The following is a 23,113-nucleotide window of genomic DNA, read 5'->3' on the forward strand; positions in this document are numbered from 1 at the left end:
ACGACAGCAGAAACAGCTTCTTCTTCTTCGTCTTCTTCCTCCTCTTCTTCTTCTTCTTCTTCTTTGGGTTTTGAAACAGCTGATCAGTCAGAAGGTATTCAGCAAAGGTTTTTTCAAATTCTGCTGTTTCTATCAAGTTTAATCAACAGCATCAATATTTCAAAACATGCAGAAATGACCTCGATGGCACACTGATATTGAGAATTTTTCTTTTTTTTTGATGAATGGGGACTTTAAATCTTACACTCTTATACGTCAGTGACATGCTATGACCAGTAGGTTGCCAGTTTGAATCCCTGGGACAGATTTAACATCACATTGTTCTAACAACTCTCTGGCTGACAGGAAAATAACTCGAGCTCTCAGTAGACTTTCCCTCAACAGATGAAAGTTTGCATTGAACATAACTTTCAAAATTTCCATTTAAGGACAAAGTCCTCATCAGTAAATCTGCCCGACTCCTCTGTTCTTCATATGCATGCCGCCATGCTTCTTTACATTAGCCTCTAAAATTAGAAATGCCTGATTTCACACTCGGCTGTCCTCCCCCCCCCCCCCCAAAGATGTGTGGGACTGCATCTAATCTCAGTGTGTGGGAGGTCACAGAGCTGATGGACGAGGAGGAGGATGTTCAAAAAGACAGGGGACTTGTATGTCTTAATATATATTTTGCGTCATTCCTCGGAGAGCCACTGGGGGAGACTTTAGTTGGTGTTTGCCTTGAAGCTACAGGAAAAGAGGAGGAGGAGCCAGGGAGGAGGGATGAGGACAGGAAGAAGACGAGGAACACGATGGGGATGAGAAGATGAAAGCGGTGACGAGGAGGAGAAAAGTTGAAGCGAGGAGATGGAGGAGAGGGCTGACGAGAGCGAGGATGAACCCTGCGTGACCACAGTTTGAGTCCTGAAGCCATGATCGGCAATCTGAAACACCCCCTCACTCCCCTCCCCCAGTGTTTAACTGTGACTAATAGCTTCAGATAAAGGCTTTTAATGAGGGGCTGTTTTCAAGCTACTTTCATTTTTAATGCAGTGGGACAGGAAGGCGGAGGGACCCTTTCAAAGTACGAGCACAGAAGCACTTTGAGTGACCCTCGACTGTCGTACGTATTGTGTTCAACACAACGTTAGTTCATTTCTAGCTAATTTCCAAAATCTTGCAAACACATTTTTACAGTACATTTCCCTTTTGATGTTCACGTGTGTGCTTGACCATCTGGTGGCTAATGATAATAATGATAAGAGTTAGAATTTGTGCTGTGAAACTCATCCACGCAGAGCATCTTTTGTTTTTGGCGTTCTAAAACCTGGAGGCGACGGTAATCCTGTACGGACGCGGTTTCATAGTCAGACCGAAATCGGTGCTGAGATCCAGCTCCTGCCCTGGAACGTTTTCAATCCGCAGGCCGTGAAGCAGCGTGGTGAGGAAGACAAACATCTCCAAACGTGCAAATCCGTCACCGAGACAGCGTCTCTTCCCCATGCCGAAGATGAGAACCTTCTCCGTCAGCTCCTTGTGGAGGAGTCCTGACGATCCCAGGAAGCGTTCGGGGCGAAACGTGTCCGGATCGCCCCAGAGGTCACTGCGAGAGAGTGACAAACATGAAGATCAATAAGAAAAAAGACCCTCGTTCAACTGAAGACTCGATGCGTCAATGCTGAGATGATTGTTACTCACATATCATGATTGACTTGATACTGATTAATGAAGACACACGTGTCTTTGGGAATGAAGTATCCGTTCAGGGTGATGTTTCTCGTGGTACTGAAGGGGAGAAAATCAAAGTTTTAACAATACAAACAGCAGCAAGCATGAATGTAATGTAATCAAAGCTCCAGTCTTACCAGTGAGGAATGGTGAAAGGGACATAGGACGCGTGGCGAAACACTTCATACATGAAGGCCTCGGTGAAAGGCATCTTGGGCTTGTCTGAAAACCTGGGCAGTCTGGCTGTGCCAATGTGGTCATCTGGGAAAATACATTAAATACATACTGCATCTCAGTTTTTCAGACATTTATGTCCTTTGAAGGACCTGAAGGACAGGCTGACCTCACAGAATTACCCAAAATGTGATTGTCTGTCCTCACAGTGAGCAAAGAAACAGATGCGTTCAAGTCAAAATTCTGAGTTTTTCATCAAGAGCCTCAAATATCTGCCAAAGAGCAGCAGTAAACCAGGGCTCCATGTTTCATGATGGTTAAGCCAGCGTTTGAGCCCCTGAAGCCACAAAGTCTACAATGACATCGAATCACTCGTTAGCTGTATAGTAGATTGGTTTCTGATCATTAGTCCTCATGTCTGTATGAAGCTGCGTTTGAGTTCTTTGGGGTTAAAAGGGCTGAGATCTGTGTTGTGTCTTTTGAGTTCGTAACACTGCACCTCATGAGTTATTACCACATAAAGAATGCTCATCTTTCAAGCTAATGAATTCATTAATAAGGTTTCCAGTAAAGCAGTGAGCCTGCTGCAAGCAGAAGAAGGACAGCTTGATTTAAACTGAGCTGAGTAAGTGGTGAGTAAGTGAAGAATGTCAGACTATGTGTGTTCGGTGCCTTGCGTGTTACGGCCTTTGTGTCGGCCTGGAACAACTCTCTAACCTTTCTTTCTTTCTCTGGCTTTTTGTGCCTCCCTCTCTCGTTCTGATTCATCCTGTCTCCTCTTAGCGTCTCCCTCCCGCTGCCCCTCTCTCTCCCTCTCTCTGTGAAAATGCAACGTGCCTCAGAACAGACAGCACCAGTTCTGTCAACCCACAAAAGTAGCTCTGGCGTCAGCAAATTGGACTGATCTTTTGTGAGTTTCTCTGGTGGCTGTCGCACTCTGTCTGTCCGGGAAGGGCACTCGGTTTGGCCATTGTTGGGCTTTTATTATGTTGATTGTGCCTGAAATTTTGATACTTCACATCACAGACGCCTGGCTATTCCTGTCACGATGATACATTTATTAGAGAGAGGCGCATTTTCACCTGTTCACCCCCTTAGAAGCATCTTTTACATTTTCGGATAGTTTTGTGGCACATATTTTAAGATGTTCAGAGCTGAATATTAAACACTCTTGTCTAAATTTAGTAGTCTTTCAATAATAAACCACCTGCAACGATCTTTGCTCATTAGTGATGTGTTAAAATGAGTCATCGCACTGGAGACTGGACCGGCCCTCGCTGCTCAGCATAGCCTGAATTCCTTCTCTTTAGATAAGATAAGATGCTCTATAAGGCCTGAATTTACCTCTCAGTGTTCCCTATATATATGTAATATTTATCCCACACACATAACAGGCAGAGCAGGGCACGTTTTAAGGACAGCACAGATTGGTCACATTTACATGTAAGACAGCACCTATTTCCTGGTGTATTCTGCGCTGGATGTCAGGAAACTTTATCAGGTACAACAGGCTCCACTGTAAACCAGCAATGATGGTGTCAAATCCTTCAGAAAAACACAAACGACACAACTGCAGTGAAAAGAGAGCAATCATCTTCATCAGTATGATCAGTTCAGTGTCATTAGCAGCACCGTTCATCAATGAAATGTGAGCGTTAACCTGCTCCAAAGATGTCTATGACGCTGTGGATGATCTGAGAGTTGGAGAGCGTGGACGTGTCCTTATGTTCGTCTCTGTCCTCACAAAGTGCAATCAGAGCGTCCGTGATGTCCCGGATACAGTTCTGCAATCACACACACACAAACAGAAATATGCCGGGATATCTAACATTAGTTATGCTGCTGTCTTTCTAACATCAACATCATCATCACTGAAGCATCCTGTTGTCTTTATCAACTATTGGGTGATTAGCAATCCTGCAGAGTAGGACGGAAATAGAGGTTCGGAGTTTTAAAAGCAATACTTACGGAAGAGACGGTAATCAGTTACGGAATGACGCGTGTCTTCCAGTGGGACGCTAATTCCTAATTAGAGTGCGTGCGAACATTTTAGCCACTCTGCACAAGAACAAAGATCCCTCCCAGGGAACTTGTTTGTTATTTTTTTGGCTACAGTTGCACTCACAGCTACTACTGTATGAGCGCAATGTCAGATTAAATAGTGGACGGCAAATTAGTGGGACAGATCTAAAGAAAACAGCGCTTACAGACGCGTTTCCCGCCACATTAGCCCGTCCCGAAAATATTCTCTTTGTCTTTTGTGATCGCTGTGCAACACGCTGGCTCCAGGAAAGACAATGTTCACCAAGCCAACCATCGGTTTTTCTCTGTAATGCATTGTATTTCATTGAAATATCTATTTTACATTACATGTCCCTAAACACTCACTTTTCTTTGCATTTTCCAGGAGTGAAATTGAAACACAACCTTCATCGTAATGGGTCACATTAAAATTGCTAAAATACTGAAATGTGCAGAGAAGTTGGTTTTGTTGGTCAGTAGATAATGTCTTATCCTGCAGCGGCTGATTATATTGTAATACTTTTTCTTTTGGGCTGAACAGTTAATTAAAACATTGTCAACATCGCAGGACCGGTAACTTTCTGTTTGAGGTATGTCACAATGTTCCTTCATACATGAAGCCTATAAATCACATTCTTCTGATTTAATGGAACATGCTTGTTTCATACAAACACCAGCAAAAATCACCATATATTTATATTCACCATTATCATTTTTATGTTTTTTTCAGTGAAAATTAATGCAAAATTACCGTTCCCACTAAAATCGTCACATGTATCGCGATATCTGCAGTCTGATTTTTTTGTGCATCGCTCAGCCCTACTTGACTTTTTCGGTTTCCGTTCTACGTGTGCACCTGCCGGCCTCCTTACCTTATCAAAGGTGCTGATGTGCTCCTCGATGCTCCGCTCCATGAACCCGTTCATCCTGCGGATGTGCTGGACCATCTTCCTCAGAGATGGACTTGGAACGTAGCGGAACACGGGGAAAAAGTCCGCCAGGTTCCCCGCTGCAAAGATCCTCAGGACCTCGTTGTTGATGTGAACGATGGTGAGGAACTCCTTGTCATTGTAGTCATACCTTTTCCCGAAACAGAGGGCGCAGACGACGTTTGCCACTGAGGTTACCAGAGGCATCACCGGATCTATACCCGACGTATCTCCTTTAGCGGCCGCCTGTTCCCGAATCACCTCCACCATCCCAGCTGCCTCGGCGCAGACGTGCTCCTCCAGCAGGCAGGTGGCTCCAGATCCTCTGGGCTCGGCCTGAGAGAAAGACCTGAGGGCGTTCTTGCACAGCTTCTTATGGAGCATCCAAGCCGGCCCGTACTTCTCGCTGAAGGTCATACTGGTCCCGTTGGCTACGGCAGAAAATGTGAACAGGTCAGGTCGGCCAGCGAAAGCTTCTCCCTGCCGGACCAGCGCCTGTCGTATGGTGGTGTATCCGCTCAGGACGACGACAGTCAAAGAGCCCAGACGCATCTAGAGAGAAGGAATAAACAAATGACTGAATGAATAAACTAATACTTCATCCTCTGTCCGTTCAGAAAAACACATTTTATTATCTATACCTTGAAAACATCGCCGTACTGGAGCCTCAGCCGGGTTAGAGAAAGATGAATCTGGTCCCCCATCTGAAGCAGATTGCCGACAAGGGGCCACGGCGTGGGGCCAGGAGGAGGGGGATATTTTGTGTGGTCCAATTGGGAGTAGTGGTGGTGGCTCTTTCGGCCCCTGAGGGCCATCAGGAGGAGGGTGAGAAGGCACAGAGCAACAGTGACACTAGACAGAGAGGCACAAGGGTTCTCCTTGATGGGCAGAGTCCCAAACATCAGTCTCATCTTAGCAGATAAACTGCAAATACAGAGAGAGAGAGAGATCGTAGGACAGAGAAGGTGAAAGTTCATCAAATTACTCTAAATTCAGAAGCTCTGACTGTGTGCTCAAAATATAGAGAGGAGTATTTTTTTCCCCAAAAGTAAGAAGTAATGTCCTAAAAGAAAGAAGGAGAAAACTCACCATGCAGGATCCTCTGTAACTTTGGTCTGAAAATTCAGAGAGCCAAGCAGGACGACAGAGAGCAGAGCAGAGACCAGAATACTCAGCAGGCAGAAGTTTGAGGTCTGATCCTCAGGAAGGGTCCGGGACGTCCCTATCAGCAGCAGCCGGGCCCCCTGCAGAGGGAGCTGCTGCCCGCTCACAATGGAGAGGCGCACATGGCGAGAAACTTGGCTCAGGGTGAAGGACGAGCCCGGCCCGGCCAGCCAGTGACCGCATTGGCCCATTTGACCGCAGACCGGAACCATTCACAGCGTGGGCCCCTCCTCTCCTGGTCCCTCACAAAGCTGCAGCAGCATGTTGGTTTAAAAAGGGTTTGCAAGGGCTTATTATGAAATGTGTCTAAACATATGCAAGGATGGAAAAGAGCCAATAAAACAGTCATGACTGTGCACCATTAATATATTATCACTCTGAATTCAGGACTGCTTGTGCAGAATAAAGCAAACTTCCAACTTCCACTGGTTCACAGATTGTTTATGAGCAATGTAGTTTATCTAATGCTCCACAAGGGGGCGCTCTCCATCTGCTTAGATTGACTTTGTGTCTCCAAGAGTTTGGACTAAGGTCATGCTCTCAGGTTGCTGTGGGTTGAGACTTGCCTCAAGTCATTGCAGCACCACACTTCAGGAAGCGTGGACAGTAAAACAAGAACACCCCGCAGTGCATTGTAGTCCATTATAAACTGATTTAAGGAATAGAAGCTGCATGCACACGCTCAACGATAAAACGTTTTTTAAAAAGCTTCACGCTGAAAGGCTCCAGTGTTCATGCAGCTGCTGGTAACACCTTGTAGATGTGTATAGTTACACTGTGAAGAAATACATCCAGCAAAAGCAGATTATATGTCACAATGGGAGCAACATATCTGTCAACCTTTAAGAGAACTGCAAAGTCACCCAGCTATACTGTAATATAATAATTTAATATATGACAGACTTATTTCCCTTTAATTCAGGCGATTTATATCTAATTCGATTCTCACTGGCCTTCGTTCCCCTCCTTTCCTTTCTCTCCTCTCTTTTCCCCACCTTCCCTCTTGTTCCTTCATCCCTCATTTCCCCTCTTTCCGTCCATGCCTGTATTACTTCCTCCTCCCCTGCTCTCCCACTATCCCTCGCTCTCCATCTTTCATTCCTTTTATTCTCCTTTCCCTCCACCGAACCGTCAATTTAGCTCAGGCTCAACTGTGGAACACCCGGTGCTGTCAGGCCCAGCGACAGCTCCTTTGACCTGGTGGTCCACATCCTCTCCAGGCCGAGGCGGTCCGGTCTCGTCATTAGCTCTGGCAGACAGAGCCGAGACACACACTGACTCTGTGGAGCCAGACGAGATGCTGAAGTGTCTAGAAGAAGAATGTGTTGCTTATATTCACATTAAAGCAGGAGCAGACCCGACAGCCACACACACGCAATGCAGAAAACTTGAAATAAACATGAACACTGTGGAAATTTACTGTATGTTGTAAGCAAAAATGTGTTCATTGCACACACTTCTTAACACTTTATCCAGAACTCACAACACACTGTATAACGAACCCAAACTCACTGCCTTCACAGCACAGGCTTCAAGTCAAGAGTGTGACAAAACAGAGCTGTACACATTAGTATGGGAAGATGGGTTTGCTCTGCAGTTCTGCTGATCTTTCCGTTGTTTAACAAGGGTTAATTACAGAGGTTGTGTAGTCCCTGGGGATAATTCTCAAAGGGATGTGTGTGTGCATGTGTGCGTGTGTGGACAGCCAAGATGAAAATAGGCGCACCAGACAAAGTTATGTGATCGCATTGTTCCTGGGAGACAGTGAAGCAGCAGGAGGGCCCTTGTCAAAGCAAACATCTTCCCAATTATGTTTGCTGCCTCCTGGACGAGCCCATCAGCTGCACGCAGACACGAAGGCAGAGGCAGCAATGCAACAAGTGGCCATCACCTCGAAGGCCGAGAGGCCCAAACGTCTGGTCAGCAGCACAGCTTCAGATTACACAGACAGGAATTCATTTGGGTTTTTGATTTGATCAGGCTTACTTATTAGGCATTTGGCATCTGTTTCAATGGTGATAAACATCTTTTTAAAGAAAAATATTAATTCATTTAAGAAGAGACACATTCAATTATCTGATGAGGAGTGTCATAAATGTGTAGAAATTAAGCAAAAGTGGACAGAAGGCCTTCATGAAGTTGGAATACCCTAAAACTGGACACAGACAGACAGGTTAAAGGTGAGTCAGTGAGAGAAGGAAACAAAAATCTAAACTAATTATTAATAGATGAAAAATAGCAAAACACCAAAAGTAAAAATAAATAAATAAAATTAAAAAATAAAAAGTATTTTCTGATTCAGTTTCCAGAAAATGTCACTGAAGCAAACACAAAAATTAATTTTGGCTAAAATCTCAGATTCTTGCATTCTTTGTCTGTGGACTACTGCGCGTCACGGTCATAGAGGCTGAGCGGTGCGCGCGCCTGCCTCGCGGGGCACGTGGGGTAAACTGGGATTGGTTCCGTCTGAACGGTGATTAGCGCGTGCAGCGGGACCCTCAGAGGACGGAGCGGAGGACTCCCGGCGCGACGGGACGTGATGCAGCCGCCCTGTGCTTTGCAGCGCTGAGCGCGGCAGGTATTTAAGGCTGCTCGGCGCCTCCGCGGTGCACTGACGGCGAGAGGAAGCAGACGGCTGCAGCATGCCGGTGAGCGGAGCGGGAATCCCGCAGACTGGAGGCTCCTCAGCAGCACCTTCCGCAGGTAACAGAGCTTTTTAAGACGTAGGAAGCTGCTCACCACATCATACAACTAAACATGGAGCAGCAGCATTTAGTGACCACAGAGCTGGAACTCCACCTTTAATCCAGATTATGAATTAATACTAAACACTCTGCTGTCAATCTTTTAATTTCCTTTAAAAAGATTTGTGATTTTTAATGTTTTTCTTTCTTTTTCTTGTGTTTGACTAATTGTGTGAGCTTGTTTTACTTTTCAGGAGTTTGGTATTTTCTGATTTACTTCATGAATTATTGAAATATCATCTATGCTGTAAAAGCCAGTAAAGCACCAGGCCGCAGCTAGCAAGCTTAGAATTACATATTTTGAACGGATCACATTACAGGAAACAAAACATCTCAGTCAGTACAGACTGTGGTTTGTTTGTTTATTGTGTTTGTACATTTACCAACATTTTACCACCAACATTCTCAGTCATCTGTTTTTCATTGCATGACATTTCATTGTTTCTTAAATCAAAGTTCGAAGTTTTTTGGTGAATAAGCACACCTCTGGTAGTATTTGGATCCTGCTGTTGTCCGCTCCTCTCTGTCCAAATGAGGTCAGTCCAGTCCACAGCTCAGAGCCAGCCCGACTTTACGGTGCCAGGCGTGACCCTTGACCCCGTGGTGTTACCCTGCTGACAATGCCAGTACCTCATTTGGCACAGTTTCTCTCCAGCGGGTTGGGATGGCAACTTATGCACAGGGTTATGGTGAAACACGAAAGGAGCTATTCTCACTCAGCGATCCAGATATTAACTTTCACGATCAAAGCTTCACACACACAAACAGCGTATGGGCAAACACACACACACGCACCAAAACTGGTGGACACTGGCTGCTGTTTTTATTGTTTTCAGAGGGAAATCATGCCAACGTGAACACCCAGCCCGATGGCCACCAGCAGCAGGCTGGTAATGGGTGCAACCACCAGGGTCCAATCCAGAACTGTAAACCACAGCTTGCAGATGGGCCTGAGACCCAGGCCTTGCCCATGCCGGTCCCAGACCCCCACATTCAGTACACCAAGGTAAGCTGCACCCAACAGCAAGAGTCAAAGCAACCAGGACTGAACCGGACTTAGCTTACCACCATGTGATGCACGGCAGATCTCTAGTTTTATCATCTGTTCTGTGTTTTGGTAAATCAACCTGTAGATAATTGGCTCAGTTGCCCTTTAATATACCGTTTTATGGTTCCCATCAAAGCTGAAAAATGAAAAATGTGCTGTGTCGGCTTGTCATTAGAGAAGAGTGGAAATGTGCTTCCACTAAGATGAAACAAGATGAATGTGGGAGAGTATTTACTGGTCCTTTCCACTCAGCGTACTGTTGAAGGTCTCCTCAAGCTTTACGGCGTGCAGATGCGTCTCATAAACATATCAGAGCAGGCTCAATGACTGGCACTAAACACAGGTTGTTAACTCTATCAGGCTGAGAGGAGCTGATGCTCTGCACCAGGTGTTTACGACGGGCTTTGATCCGCTCTGCGACATGTGCCTGAACGATCTGTGTCTGTGCAGGACGTTCTTTCCTAATTCTGCTCTGGTGTCTCAGTTGTTCATCAATAACGGGTGGCATGAGTCCTGCAGCGGGAGAAAGATTCCCGTGTATAATCCTGGCACAGGGAAGCTGCTGTGTGAAGTGGAGGAGGCCGACGCCGTGAGTATAAAATACACAGAATGTGCTTTTTCTGTCTATATTAGCAGGAATTCACATATGAAGGAGGTGGAGTGAGCTCATTGTACCATGTTCTGTTATGAGTTTTCCACCCTGGAGGAGGGATCCCTGCACTGTTAAAGGGGTCTGGGTTGTTTTCCTGATCTGAATCGAGGCTCTGACTATAGAGAGTGTCATCTGCAGATTCTAAAGCCTGTTCAGGCATATTCATGAACAAAGCTGACTTTCGTGACCACCTCCTGCACTTGAACCTCTTGCAGGAAGATGTGGACAAGGCAGTGAGCAGTGCCAGAGCCGCCTTCCAGATGGGTTCGCCGTGGCGGTCCATGGACGCCTCAGACCGAGGTCAGCTCCTGAACAGACTTGCAGACCTGGTGGAGAGAGACCGGCTTCTGCTGGCAGTGAGGAACACACACACATGCAATAAATCCTGAGTTGACTCCATTAAAGAAGCAGTGAAACAAATAATGACGCTTTTATACTAATTTCTGGGCTTTTTATTTCTAGACGCTCGAGGCTCTGGACTCGGGCAAAGTGTTTCTCATGGCGTATTTTGTAGATCTGATGGCCACAATCAAAACCTTGAGATATTACGGTGGCTGGGCGGACAAGATTCACGGCAAAACCATCCCCGTAGGTGAGACGCCCTCTTTTCAGTACCGGTGTTTTTAACAGCTTTTAACTGATTGACTGCAGCTTCAACACAAACATTTAAAGCCACGGTGTGTCCAAAGCTGTCGTGAATTAAGTGTAAATGTGTTTTTAGATGGAGAGTACTTTACTTACACACGGCATGAACCCATCGGAGTCTGTGGCCAGATCATTCCTGTGAGTAGAAGAACAGGGACTGCACACACGACACTTAAAAGCAAATGTTTGAAATCTGGCAAAATGCTTCAAAAGGAGATATTTGATGAGTGGGTCCAGCTGTGTCACACAGTTAATTCATCATCATATCAATGCATCATTCAGAGGTCTTCAAAGCGTGGAGCGTAACCACAGTATTTTGTGCGTTTTGGCCGACAGTGGAACTTCCCAGTGATGATGTTTGCGTGGAAAATCGCTCCCGCTCTGTCCTGTGGGAACACTGTAGTCATCAAACCCGCTGAGCAGACCCCATTATCAGCTCTGCACATGGCTGCGCTCATCAAAGAGGTACTCTGGTTTATGATTGCCTCCTCTGACAATGATATAAGAACAAAGAGCATGTGGACGAAAGCCAGAAACTCTCAGAGTAGCTGTAAAAGCAGCTAAGCTCTGAGATTGTCTCCGTTAAAGATGAGCATGTGTGGTGTATCTGACCCTCCGTCTCTCCATGCTCAGGCTGGGTTTCCTCCAGGAGTGGTGAACGTGGTGCCAGGTTACGGTCAGACAGCAGGCTGCGCCATTTCCCACCACATGGACATCGACAAAGTGGCCTTCACCGGATCAACTGCTGTTAGTATCTACTGAAGCGCATTTGCTCCTGTTTGTATTAACTCTTTCGCTGTGATGCAGCTGTGCATCTCGCACTGTTGTTGTCAGGTCGGGAAACTCATCCAGAAGGCTGCAGGTGACAGCAACCTGAAAAGAGTTACGCTCGAACTCGGTGGAAAAAACCCAAATATTGTGTTTGCTGACTGTGACTGTGAGTAGCTTTTTTTTTTAGCTGGTTTTTAAGCGTAGTGTTGTTTTGCACATATACTGTCACTTCAGGGATTTCATTATTCTGTGCTTTGCTGATGAAAAGCATGAAAGCATAAAGCAAGCCTACAGAATGAGTGAGAGGATATAAAGAAGACTGTGCAGACTGTGTGGATTGTGCTTCCCGAAGGCATTACTATTTGCAACTCCAACCATAATAGCACCAACCCCAACAACTCCTCTGCATCGCTCTGTTTCCTTCCTGTCAGCGTCTGTCTGCAGCATTTTTCCATCTGTCTTGCAGTAGAGTACGCAGTGGAGCAGGCCCACAGTGGTCTGTTCTTTAATCAGGGCCAGTGCTGTCTGGCTGGATCCAGGGTGTTTGTAGAGGAACCGATCTACGAGGAGTTTGTCCGCCGGAGTGTCGAGAAGGCCACATCCAAAGTCCTGGGAGACCCATTGCTGCCCGGGGTCGACCAAGGACCACAGGTACAGGATTTCTTCATGTGACAGTCGTTGAACTGTCAGCTGCACTAACTGCAAGCTTTTTGTATAGAGAGAAAATGACTTAAGTTGCTGCTTTCTGCAGATTGACCAGAAGCAGTTCGAGAAGATAATGGAGCTGATAGAGAGCGGGAAGAGGGAGGGAGCCGTGCTGGAGTGTGGAGGGTCTGCGTGGGGTCAGCAGGGACTTTTCATCCAACCCACCGTCTTCTCAGATGTCACAGACGATATGCGCATCGCCAAAGAAGAGGTACTGTGATGTAAAACCTGCACGGACACAAGCACGCGTGACAAACACGTGGGTCATCTGTGTCCTTTCCCTCCTGTGCTCACAGATTTTCGGTCCAGTGCAGCAGATCATGTGTTTCCGGAGCATCCATGAAGTCATCCAGAGAGCCAACGCCACACACTACGGCCTGGCGGCGGGAGTGTTCACGAACGACATCGACAAAGCTCTCACGGTCTCCTCTGCTCTGCAGGCTGGCATGGTCTGGTAGGAGTCAAAACCTCTAGACTTCATCTGCAACAGTCCGGGTTTGATGACTTGACCAGTGAATCTGAAGTGTCTGCAGATCCTCACAGAAACCTCCCTTAAAGCGTAATGATTGATTTCATGTAATGAGGTGATCTGATGTCTTTTTTGTAGGGTGAACTGCTACAATGCCATGAGCGCTCAGTGCCCCTTCGGTGGCTTCAAGATGTCCGGGAATGGAAGGGAGCTGTGAGTGATACCCTCGTATATTATCTCAGCTTTAGCATGGCTGGTCCACAAAGGCTTTCAGAGGTGGTGCAGGGGCACAGTGAAGTCAAAGGTCATTCAGTAAGAAAACACTTTGAATTCAGTAAACGCCTGTTTCTGTCTTTTGTGACCTGAAAATGCAGAAGTGTTGGAGAGGCTGTTTTCAGCCCTGAGTTGTGTCTGCAGGCATCCTCAGGTCGAACTCAATCTCTTAAGCTTTGAAACAGGTTAGACACTGACTGTCACACTAATCTTGGACGTCCACCTTGAGACTGTGCTGATGGGCTGTAGATGTGTGTGAAGCATCCATATTTTATAGTCTTTAGCTTCTTTGCAGCAGCATCCATATTTGAGGCGTTGTAGTCCACCATGAGGTGACTGGTTTTACTGATACTGGCCTTCAGGTGGTTGTTGTTGCACCATGTTTCTATCAGTCCTCCGTGCTCCTCTGGAAAAACAGGCTCGAAGTGAAGACAGCAGGTTTCTCTCTCTACAGTGAGAACTTCATTGCAGCTTGACCGGTAAATTACCACAGGCTCTTGCAGCACTTGCTCCTTCCATAATCTGTGTTTTCTGTTATTCCAGGGGGGAATACGCTCTTCAGGAGTACACCGAGGTCAAAGCGGTCACCATCAAAATCTCACAGAAGAACTGATCACAGGACTGACGCTCCCCTGCCACCCAGCGGCTTCAGACCCTCCACACACATTCTGCAATACTCATATGGCACCTGGATGCGTTGAAGGCGTCTGCTGTCCCTCCATGAACATTTATTCCTGTCAGATATTTCTGTTTTTTCAAACGCTTATCGATGTTGTGTCTCTTGATGCGATAATGCTGACAGCAGTGTGTCTGTGTTCCTCAGATGTATTTAACGGTTTAGTGCACAGCATGGTCTCTGTAGTAGTGTCTGATGTGTGTTTTTTAGTCTTTTAAACCAGTTAAATAGCACTTCGCCACAAAGCAATTCTTTTAATAGGTGTCATAGAAAAAATAGAAAGACATTTTACAAACTATTTACAGTGATTTCCAAATGAAATCAATAAAACTGTTGACCCATATTAACAACCAGTAAACCTGATTGCAGTGCAGTAAACATGATCACGCTACACATCTGTGTACAGCAGGTACTGCGCTGAGTGTTTCTGCCTTTTGTGTCAGTGATACCATTAATACAGATGAAACAGTCACACCTGTGTCTGTTTACACACAGCTCTAACTCATTACCCTTAAACCGAGGACATGATGGGGTTTCACTCTGGGGGCTTTTCAGGGGTTAATTACACTTGATGAAGGTAACTGGCATGTTTAAAATATTAGTTATGATGCTTCATTTCATAGTTTTTCAGCATTTTAGTGGAACCCTCAATATTTTTAACCCTCCTGGCTTCAGCTGTACTGGTCATGTTAACAGATGCTGGTTGTTCGTTATGAATTGTGGGGATCGTGAGTCTTATTGCCTTGGAGGCCCACCCCGCCCTCGTCCTCTCCCAGGCCCGGGCTGAGGCCCACCGGCTCTCCCAGGAGGCCCTCGTCTTGGTCCTGGGGCCCGGGTCACCGGAGCTCTGGGGTTTGGGGCAGCCAGTGACACGTCTTTTTGCAGATTGACCCCTTTTCCTGCTGTACCTGGCTTTGTTTTTGGGGACTTGCTGCCCTTCTCAACTACAACATCTGAGAAGACAGACAGAGGACAGAATGAGCAGTGAGGACAGTCGGGTGTATGTTAGCTGGATGCATGCGTGGTAAAGGAATACGCAGGTGTGTGTGTACCAGGTGGAGGTGGCTCCTCCTCGGTGGGGGGCGGTATTAGAGACTTGTTTGGCAGCAGGTCCTCCAGGTCTTTCATCACTTGATTAGTGCTGTCTTTGTTGTTCCTCCGGTTCTTCTCCTCGTCTCGAGCCTGAAGAGTCCACCAATAAGACACCAGACGGTCATTTGTTTGATTGAATCTTGAGAAAAGGTTTTTAAAAAAGAGAGAAACAACAAAACAGAAGAGAATCCCCATACTGACCATCTGCATCTTCTTTTTCAGGTCTATATTAGCTTGCTGGTATCCCTTTGACACTGCGTTCAGGTAGTAGATGGCCAACCTGTCGCACAGATTTATAAGCCGTCATTAACGATACAGCTTAGACCAGAGTCAGGGTTTGTAAAAATATCTGAAAATGGTACAGATTTTCTTGAAGACTTCAGGGACGTTCTCGGATCTATCTATTTGTCTATGTCCAGCACATGAAACGGTTTTACGCTGACATTTCAGTGATACTTACACCATGAGGAGGACAGCAGGCAGGATGAGTCCAGGGTTGGTGGCATACACAAAAATGTTCCCTATGAAGGATGGCAGATCCTGTTCTATAGTCTCCATGATCACGTCGTACATCTTCTCTTGGCCACTGAGGGACAAACATGGACCAAATGCAGAACTCTGCTTGTTGTGATGTCATGTAATCCTGTGTAATGGTTGGGAGTTTTAGTATGTTTAAGCATAAATGTGACCTGCAAAGGACCTGCAGATGAAACGCAGCTTAAAGATTTAAAGCTAACTCTGGTCCAATGCATTTAGCAGTCGTAGTAGTAGTTGTAGTAGTGGTAGTAGCAGTAGTATTGTAAATGTTCACTTACAAATAAAGCAAATAAAACTGAATCTGTCTACTCCCTCCATCGCTCACTGACCTGAAAGGCCCGCAGTCGAAGGACGGCGACAAGGTCATGATAGTGTAGACGACAGGCAGCAGGCTGAGGAACAGCACCAGCAGCAGCAGGCCCATGTAGAAGTTATTGGACCGCGAGGCTTTGAAGACTCGCTCATGAGGAACGTTACAGCACATCACCGCCCAGCACTGGTAGTACATCGAGCTCAGGAGGCGCAAAACGTTCAGACCCACCAGACCCGGAGCGTAAAATGCTCCCATCCTGACGGACACAGGTGAGCAGCATTACCCCAAAAACACTGAACCAATCATTTAAAACTACCAAATATTCAAATGTGTGGTTTGCTATGTTCTCAATTAATCACGTATTAGAGACAGACACCGGAGAAACATAATCTCATCAGTCCACCATTAGTACCAAGGGTTCTCACAGTGTGGCCCGCGGACCAGTGGCCGCCCTCAGAAACAGAAAATAAAATCAAACACGCAGATGTGGAGTGTCTCACCATATCATCCCTTGATTGAAGATGAGGCCCAGCACATTCCCGCTGATGTCAAACTCTCCGTATGAAGGCTGGAATCAATACAACAACATGATTAACATGCTCACCTGAATTAATAAAAACCAGGTCAATACACTTTGCTCCTCTCTCTCTCTCTGTAGTTAAGTTCTGCTTGCAGTGTCCTGTTTCACTGAATGTTAGGGATCAGCTGTCTTGCTAGATGTCATTGTAAGGTATCAGGTTGACTCATCCAGTACGAACTGCGCTGCGCTCACACAGCGTCGGTTAAAGAAAAAAAGAAAATATAATAAATTAATTATGTAATTTAACCAAACAAGCAAAAACGAGCACACATAATGCACACAAAGAGACAGCGTCACCAACTGACACACACTGTGAGTACTCACAAAGCCGGCCTCCAGGTCCCAGCACCAGCAGTAGTTGAGGAAGCGAACAGTGACAGCTCGCACAAAGTCCCCAATCATGATGGTCAGATAGGTCACCTGAATGTCCGACACGATCAGCTTCACGAATTCCTGCTCGTCACAAGAAGCCAGCAAGAAAAGAGGAAGAAATTAATCGATACGGAGGGTAAAGCTCAACAGTACACAGCTGAACGCCACTACTGACTATTCCCACTGCGGTCTCCCAGCAGGGTCCTCTGATGACGTCGGCCGGGTGCACAGCTGGAGGAGGCACATCTGTGGTGTTGAAGAAGGAGCTGTAGTTGGAGTAGTACTGATTCAAAGCCCATTCAGTGGAGTTCTTGATTGACTTCTCGCTCTCCAACTAGAGAGCAGAAAACAGATCATTACAACATTATTTATGAAGCACATTTCAAAATCCAAAAACCAAGATGGTGACGGTCAAACCGCCTGGCTTCAAGGCGGCAGTCCACAAACCAACAGACTATGTCCACTACTTTTATACAATCTGTCAGACTGTACAAATACAAGCAAAACCACACCTGCCCATGCAGGCGTATCAGTCATACCTTGGCAGTAACCTCGTCAAACAGGGCGAAGAGGAAGGTGTAAAGGTTTCCCAGAAAAAGGGCGAAGATTCGTCCCAGCTGCCACTTGAGGGCAATACGAGGGTGATAATCTTCCAGTTCTGCGATGGTTTCAAACAGAGGAGGACACACCAGCCCCAGCAGAGACATCACAAACTCCACCTGAGACATCGGACGAGAGCGTTACTAATCTCATTATCTATTTCCTGTCGTTTTCAGCCTCAACCTTAAACCAGATGTTCGACGTCAACCTGCCTCGTTCTTTTCAAACCACGAGAGATTTTCTTTATTCATCGCAGCAAACTCCTGAGAACGCTTCACCACAAAGTAGATGAGGTATCCGCTGCCTCCGAGGCAAGACGTGATCAGAAAGTTTGCCAGAACCCTGAGGAAGCGTCGCAGATGGATGTTCTCGTCTTTCTGGTTCTCCTGCTCGTCCACGATGGATTCCTACAATGAGGCAAAATGAGGAACAAAGCTGCAGTTGTTTGACACTTTAAAGTTTTTGTTATATCTGCACATTGATGTAATTTCTCTGCAGACTCCTACTGCTGTCATGTTGCAGTGCTCATCTCCCAATACAAACACACACACACACACACACACACACACACACACACACACACACACACACACACACACACACACACACGCACACACACCTGCTAACCTTGAAGCTGGTGGTAATGGAGGCGTACTTGTTGTCTGCTGTCTCAGGGTTTCCTATCAGGTAGTCCCAGCTGGTGAACATCTTCCAGCTGAAGGTGAACTCTCCCTCCTCCGCCCCATCTCCTCCTTCATTTGCATTACGTGCCATCCTGAGAGGAGAAAAGAAAAGATTAAAAGCACCCAAACACCTCCATCCGTCTGTGGTGTGTGTGTGTCTCGCCTTACGTTCTTATGACCACCATCAGACTGTATCCAAAGATGCCAACGCCGACCAGCAGGTATGACAGAGGGAGTCTGAACTGGAGCACCCCAACCTTTCGCTCATGGTTGTAGTACCCGTAGAACAAGAAGGAGTACTTGCAGTACCCCTGTTGACGAGGTAAACAAAGACTTACAGACACGTACTACAATAAACAAGAAAAATGTGGTGCATAAAACAGTAACATTATGTTAAAGTGCTGATAAAAACATGACAGCCATGAGTGTGCGGCAGTGCCAGCAAGTCTGTGAGGTTGTGTGCAGTGGTGCTTTGAGCTAAATGCTAACATTAGCAGCCATTATAAATATCATCCACCTCTCTTATTCACATAGTTATGATGATGATAAATAAAGCTGAGATCCTCACTCCGAAGTCAAAGAGCACAGCGTAGTCCATGGCTGTGTCCTGCTCCTCTCGAGGCACAGTTTTCCTGGGAATGGAGCCATAAGGGAGACCCATCAGGATCTAAAGGCAGGGGAGAGACACGGGGGTGAGGACGGAGGGAGGGACGGATCTAACGTGTACCACGAGGAAGTCTGTACCTCAGGCAGCATCACCAGGCCGAACATGAATCCAAACAGCACCAGATTCAGACCGTACATCCACCTCAGAAAAATAAAGTAGGATGCAACAGATGATCCGAAGTGACCTGTGATCAGGAAAGCAAGAGCAGTGACGCCTGAAGCAGGGAGGCCATGGCTCAGAAATAATTTTTTAGATAACGTCAAAGAGGTACCAACTTTCTACTTCCTTTATCTTCCTCTCCCACGGTATACAGGCTGTTTTGAAGTTATCAAAGTCACGTTTAAACTTGATCAGTTTCTGAAATGTAAAGTTTAAAGTGCTTATTTCCACAAAATCATCCTCATTATAAAGTGTGCAGTGTCAGACCTTTATGCAAAATGAGCGGATTACCTTGGTCATCATGACTTTGAATGCGTACAGCTTCCTGCCTTTTCCTTTCCCAAGAGCGCCTTCAAATTTTTCAACGAACTCCTGCGCCTCCCTGTTCGACCAGTCAGAGAAAACACAAACATCCGCCGATGAGCAAAAGTGAGCACATCCAACTGAAAATGATCCACCTAAGCAAAATGAATTAGTTTGTGGTAACAGGGTGTTAGAACAACTGATTGATGGTACATTGTATATGGTAAGAACATCGGGAGGCAGCGGGTCAGCCAGCCGCAACAACATGCATTAAACAGTGTCGAGCTCATGAAAAAGTCAAAGCAGCACACATATCGCTTACACTGATCTGTACGTAGAGAAACATACACACCGAGCGCACACACAGTCACCTGCAAAGCTGCCAGCCTGGGCCCTGGCAGGGCAGGTGCTAGTGTTTACAGTCTTATCGCACAGAGAGGAAGATGTCTAACAGGCTGAACTGCAGCCAGCTTTGTGCTGCTGCTGCTGCTGCACATTTTCCTGAGATTTATAGACATCTGACTTCTCACAGAGGGAAGAGCTGAATACACTTGTCAATGTGGTGAATATCTGCCTGGATCTAATCATTTTGAGGCTGTGATTTCATGTTGAGTGCTTTTATCTCTGTTCAAAATTACGTTTATTTGAGGAAAATGTGATTAATTGGGCATGCTCCACCTTAAAAGTCTTATGTGTGAGCATTATATCAGAGCTCATTCCTGCCAGCGTTCGTTCTCTTGCAACATAAGAAACCAGGGTCATAGAAATCCTGGTCTTATAAAGATTAGTAACAAACAGCTAAAGTAACAATGAACAAGTTTTAATAATGCATATTCAACATCACATGTACATGACATGAGTGATGGCAGGCATGAAGGAGAGCGTTTGTAAGAAAAACAAATGAGTAACAAGCAAAATACCAAAAATAAAACAGGCTTAAAGAACAAAATGCAGCAATAACCAGAAATTACAGAAACCACAAGCAAGCAGGCAGAGGATGTGAGTCACAGCGGCCTCGGTTTGCTTTTTACTTGAGCACTACGAGCCTCCTCTTCATGCGCCAGGGCTGGTTCCTCAATGTCGCGATCGTCCTCTTCTTCTCCTCTACCTGTTCCTTCAGGGCTTCGATCTCTCCCTCCGACAGCGATTCTCCGTCAGAATCGGAGGAGGAAGAAGAGCTGATAAAGGGAGAGATGTGTCATGTGGCATGGCTTTGACAAGGCGCTGCAGGAGACGAAGGTAAACCTCAGAAACCAACATCAGAGATTCAAAACTCGGTTTGCCTCATTCGTCTCTAAGTGAGAGAGAAGACAGTTTGTTTTATTGTGTTGGTTTGGTCTTCACTTCTACTCAAAATCACAAGGGTGATCCTTTTTTAAATGTGTCCAGTACAAAAATAAAGGCATTTCCATCGTTGGCTGTACTTTCTGCTTAGTGCTAATTAGCAAGAGTTAGCATGCTAACCCGTTGCACTAAGCTTGCAAACATAGGTGCACATTAGGCTTTGCTTGCTAAATGTTAACATGCTAACTTTAGCATTTAGTTCAAAGCACTGTGCAGTACAGCACAGTGTCAAAGAGGAGCTAGCATGGTTATACTGTCTGATGGAGTATAGCAGCAGCTTAAGTCAGTCTCTTGATGTATATTTATAATTTTAGCTTTTAAATATTTTAACATTAATTTCCAGCCTGCCTTGTTGTCTCTGACTGTTCTTCACACGACCACAGGGGGGCGCAAAAGTCTAAAATCGAATACGCTGGCTTTAAGATCTGTTTTATGTGTGCAGGTTTAACGGTCGTAGCATGGATTTAAATTCTTCTACAAAATGTCAAAACCTTTCTTGATGCTGGATAGCCAGAACCCGAACCCTCCCAGCGAAACAGTAGTTAGATGCAGCTTCTCCGGCGTTTTGTCATGTTGCCTTTGTTCTAACACAGCAGTAAATAATGGATGAACAAATGAGATCACGCCATCACAAGCCAAAAAACGTTAATGCGACACATTTGGTTTGATTAAAAGCCAGAACATTAAACACGGCACAGGATCCCTCACTAACGTTTCCCAGCTCATGAACAAATGAATGTACTGTAAAAGCCACTCAGGGAAGTCAGTGGGTATCAGTATTAATATTGATGTAATTTACTCTCCCTGAGTTTACGCCACACATCACCAGAGTCTGTCAGGGGCCCATACAGGTGTGTGGTGCATGCAGGTAAGTGAGAGCCAGCTCTCAGAGAATACTGCACCTGCTCATCTTCCCATTCTTCTTTTTCTTGTCCTTCTCACCGCCTTTATCCTTCATCCCTTCTTTCCCTTTAACATTTCCCTTCTTCTCCTTATTGTGCTCCTCTTTCTCCTGTTTGGACGCCGCCCTCCCTCGTTTCTTCCGTTTCTGTCGGTCGTCCTCGCTCTCCTCATCGCTCTCCTCCTTCGCAGCTTTCCTCCTGGAGGCTTTTGAGCCCTTGCTTTTCACGCTCCGGCTGTCCTCCTCGTCGTCTTCGTCGCTGTCCCGGGGTTTGGCCTTCTTCTTTCGTCCTCTTTTCCTCGGTGCCTCATCCTCGTCCTCTTCATCCTCCTCGTCATCGCTGACCCGTTTGGCTTTACGTTGTGGTCTTCTGTTTTTAGCTCTCCTCCTGGCTTCATCTGAGACAAACATGCTTTAGATTAGCACCTGAAACGTCTATCAAGTGTGTGCAACAGTGATATTTTATATTACTAAGAAAAATAATCAAGTGCACAAGAATCCTCTTGAATTATTCCAGTCAGCCTCCATGAAAGAGGAAACTTTATGCAAAGAGGGAAAAACAAGCAGTAATTTCTACTAAATCGTCCATCACACCATGAAAAATCTTAAAGCCGGATTCTCAGTTTAACTGTTTCTCTGGTGACTCACCTTCACTTCCACTGTCTAACACAGCATCCACCTCCATCCCAACTGTGAGCATGAAAGAAAAATCCACACACAAGTTAAAGGATAAAGACATTTACCGCTGAAGAAAGGCAAGTTTAAGGGTGAAAACAGTCTCCTCACCATCTTCAACCTTGACGATAGCATCGTTTTTCCTCTTCGGAGGCATTTTGTTGAGTGTCTCTTAGTTATTTCTGTCCTCTTCTTCTCCAGTTCGTCCTCCTCTTCTCACTTCTGCCTCCTCTCCATCCATGAGTTGGTCAATGTGAGCGACTGAGGTCCTGTGTCAAAAAGCCAGGATTACACACACGCACACACACACACACACACACACACACACACACAGCCTGTTCAATGGCTGGCTCCTTGACGACCGTCAGTGACTCACAGTCCATTAGATGATAATCAGGAGCCGGGGAGAAAACAGAGTCCATCAGACAAAGGACCTGTCAATCAAAACGCTAATTAAAATCTGACTCGAGTGAAACAAGCTCACATCCAGTCCACAAGCTTTCCTCAAGTTTATTCAAATTGCGTTATGTTGAACTGAATCAGTGTCATATAGTGCACAAGGAGACCAAACACATTTCCCACCATGCAGCTGTGGCCCCTGTAAGGAGACACCAGAGAAAATGTGGACGTAAAGGTCAGGCGCCATTAAAGTTGGATGAAGGCTGAGAGAAAAGTGAAACAAGTCACTGTATTTAAATACCGTACGCAGCGAGTACGCTGAACACACAGGAGAGCAAAGGACGGGTTCACGTTATTTATCTGGAATGACGCTCACATGCCCACAAAGCTCTTAACGGCTGTGAAGAAGTCGCTTTCTACAAACCTGATTCCAAAAAAAGCTGCAAACAAGAATCCATGTAGTCACAGCCTTTATCCAATCATGTGTTCACAAAGTGGTGAAGCTCACT

The 23,113-nt window shown here is 45.9% G+C and overlaps 3 protein-coding genes across 5 annotated transcripts; 1 reads left to right on the top strand and 2 right to left on the bottom strand.

Moving 5' to 3' along the window:
• Window positions 1–1,299: 1,299 nt before the first annotated feature.
• cyp1d1 (cytochrome P450, family 1, subfamily D, polypeptide 1) lies at window positions 1,300–5,993 on the bottom strand. Its single transcript, XM_070963896.1, has 8 exons — window positions 5,922–5,993; window positions 5,474–5,756; window positions 4,776–5,384; window positions 3,542–3,665; window positions 3,337–3,426; window positions 1,845–1,968; window positions 1,678–1,764; window positions 1,300–1,582 (listed from the first exon to the last, which is right to left on the bottom strand). The coding sequence occupies exons 2-8, from the start codon at window positions 5,741–5,743 to the stop codon at window positions 1,300–1,302; spliced, it is 1,587 nt and encodes a 528-aa protein (XP_070819997.1). The 5' UTR covers window positions 5,744–5,756; window positions 5,922–5,993.
• Window positions 5,994–8,450: 2,457 nt separating this feature from the next.
• Window positions 8,451–14,329, top strand: LOC139332165 (aldehyde dehydrogenase 1A1-like). 2 transcript variants are annotated; one of them, XM_070963894.1, is made up of 14 exons: window positions 8,451–8,699; window positions 9,577–9,746; window positions 10,273–10,377; window positions 10,656–10,796; window positions 10,903–11,032; window positions 11,162–11,223; window positions 11,422–11,550; window positions 11,719–11,832; window positions 11,920–12,022; window positions 12,323–12,507; window positions 12,608–12,772; window positions 12,858–13,015; window positions 13,169–13,243; window positions 13,847–14,329. In XM_070963894.1, the coding sequence occupies exons 1-14, from the start codon at window positions 8,639–8,641 to the stop codon at window positions 13,914–13,916; spliced, it is 1,668 nt and encodes a 555-aa protein (XP_070819995.1). In that variant the 5' UTR covers window positions 8,451–8,638; the 3' UTR covers window positions 13,917–14,329. The 2 variants fall into 2 exon arrangements, with proteins under 2 accessions (XP_070819995.1, XP_070819996.1); XM_070963895.1 differs by lacking the exon at window positions 10,273–10,377 and having other exon boundaries at window positions 8,533–8,699.
• Window positions 14,224–22,420, bottom strand: tmc2b (transmembrane channel-like 2b). 2 transcript variants are annotated; one of them, XM_070963893.1, is made up of 20 exons: window positions 22,317–22,420; window positions 22,179–22,220; window positions 21,532–21,928; window positions 20,317–20,463; window positions 19,274–19,364; window positions 19,099–19,180; window positions 18,901–19,007; window positions 18,725–18,823; window positions 18,325–18,467; window positions 18,101–18,248; window positions 17,686–17,880; window positions 17,413–17,592; window positions 17,049–17,207; window positions 16,826–16,954; window positions 16,422–16,489; window positions 15,938–16,177; window positions 15,532–15,657; window positions 15,273–15,351; window positions 15,032–15,161; window positions 14,224–14,923 (listed from the first exon to the last, which is right to left on the bottom strand). In XM_070963893.1, exons 1-20 carry the CDS (start codon window positions 22,360–22,362, stop codon window positions 14,715–14,717), a joined length of 2,817 nt encoding a protein of 938 aa, XP_070819994.1. In that variant the 5' UTR covers window positions 22,363–22,420; the 3' UTR covers window positions 14,224–14,714. The 2 variants fall into 2 exon arrangements, with proteins under 2 accessions (XP_070819994.1, XP_070819993.1); XM_070963892.1 differs by having other exon boundaries at window positions 14,224–14,932.
• Between the last annotated feature and the right edge of the window lie 693 nt (window positions 22,421–23,113).

Source organism: Chaetodon trifascialis, chromosome 6, assembly GCF_039877785.1.
Source record: "Chaetodon trifascialis isolate fChaTrf1 chromosome 6, fChaTrf1.hap1, whole genome shotgun sequence".
Classification (NCBI taxonomy): domain Eukaryota; kingdom Metazoa; phylum Chordata; class Actinopteri; order Chaetodontiformes; family Chaetodontidae; genus Chaetodon; species Chaetodon trifascialis.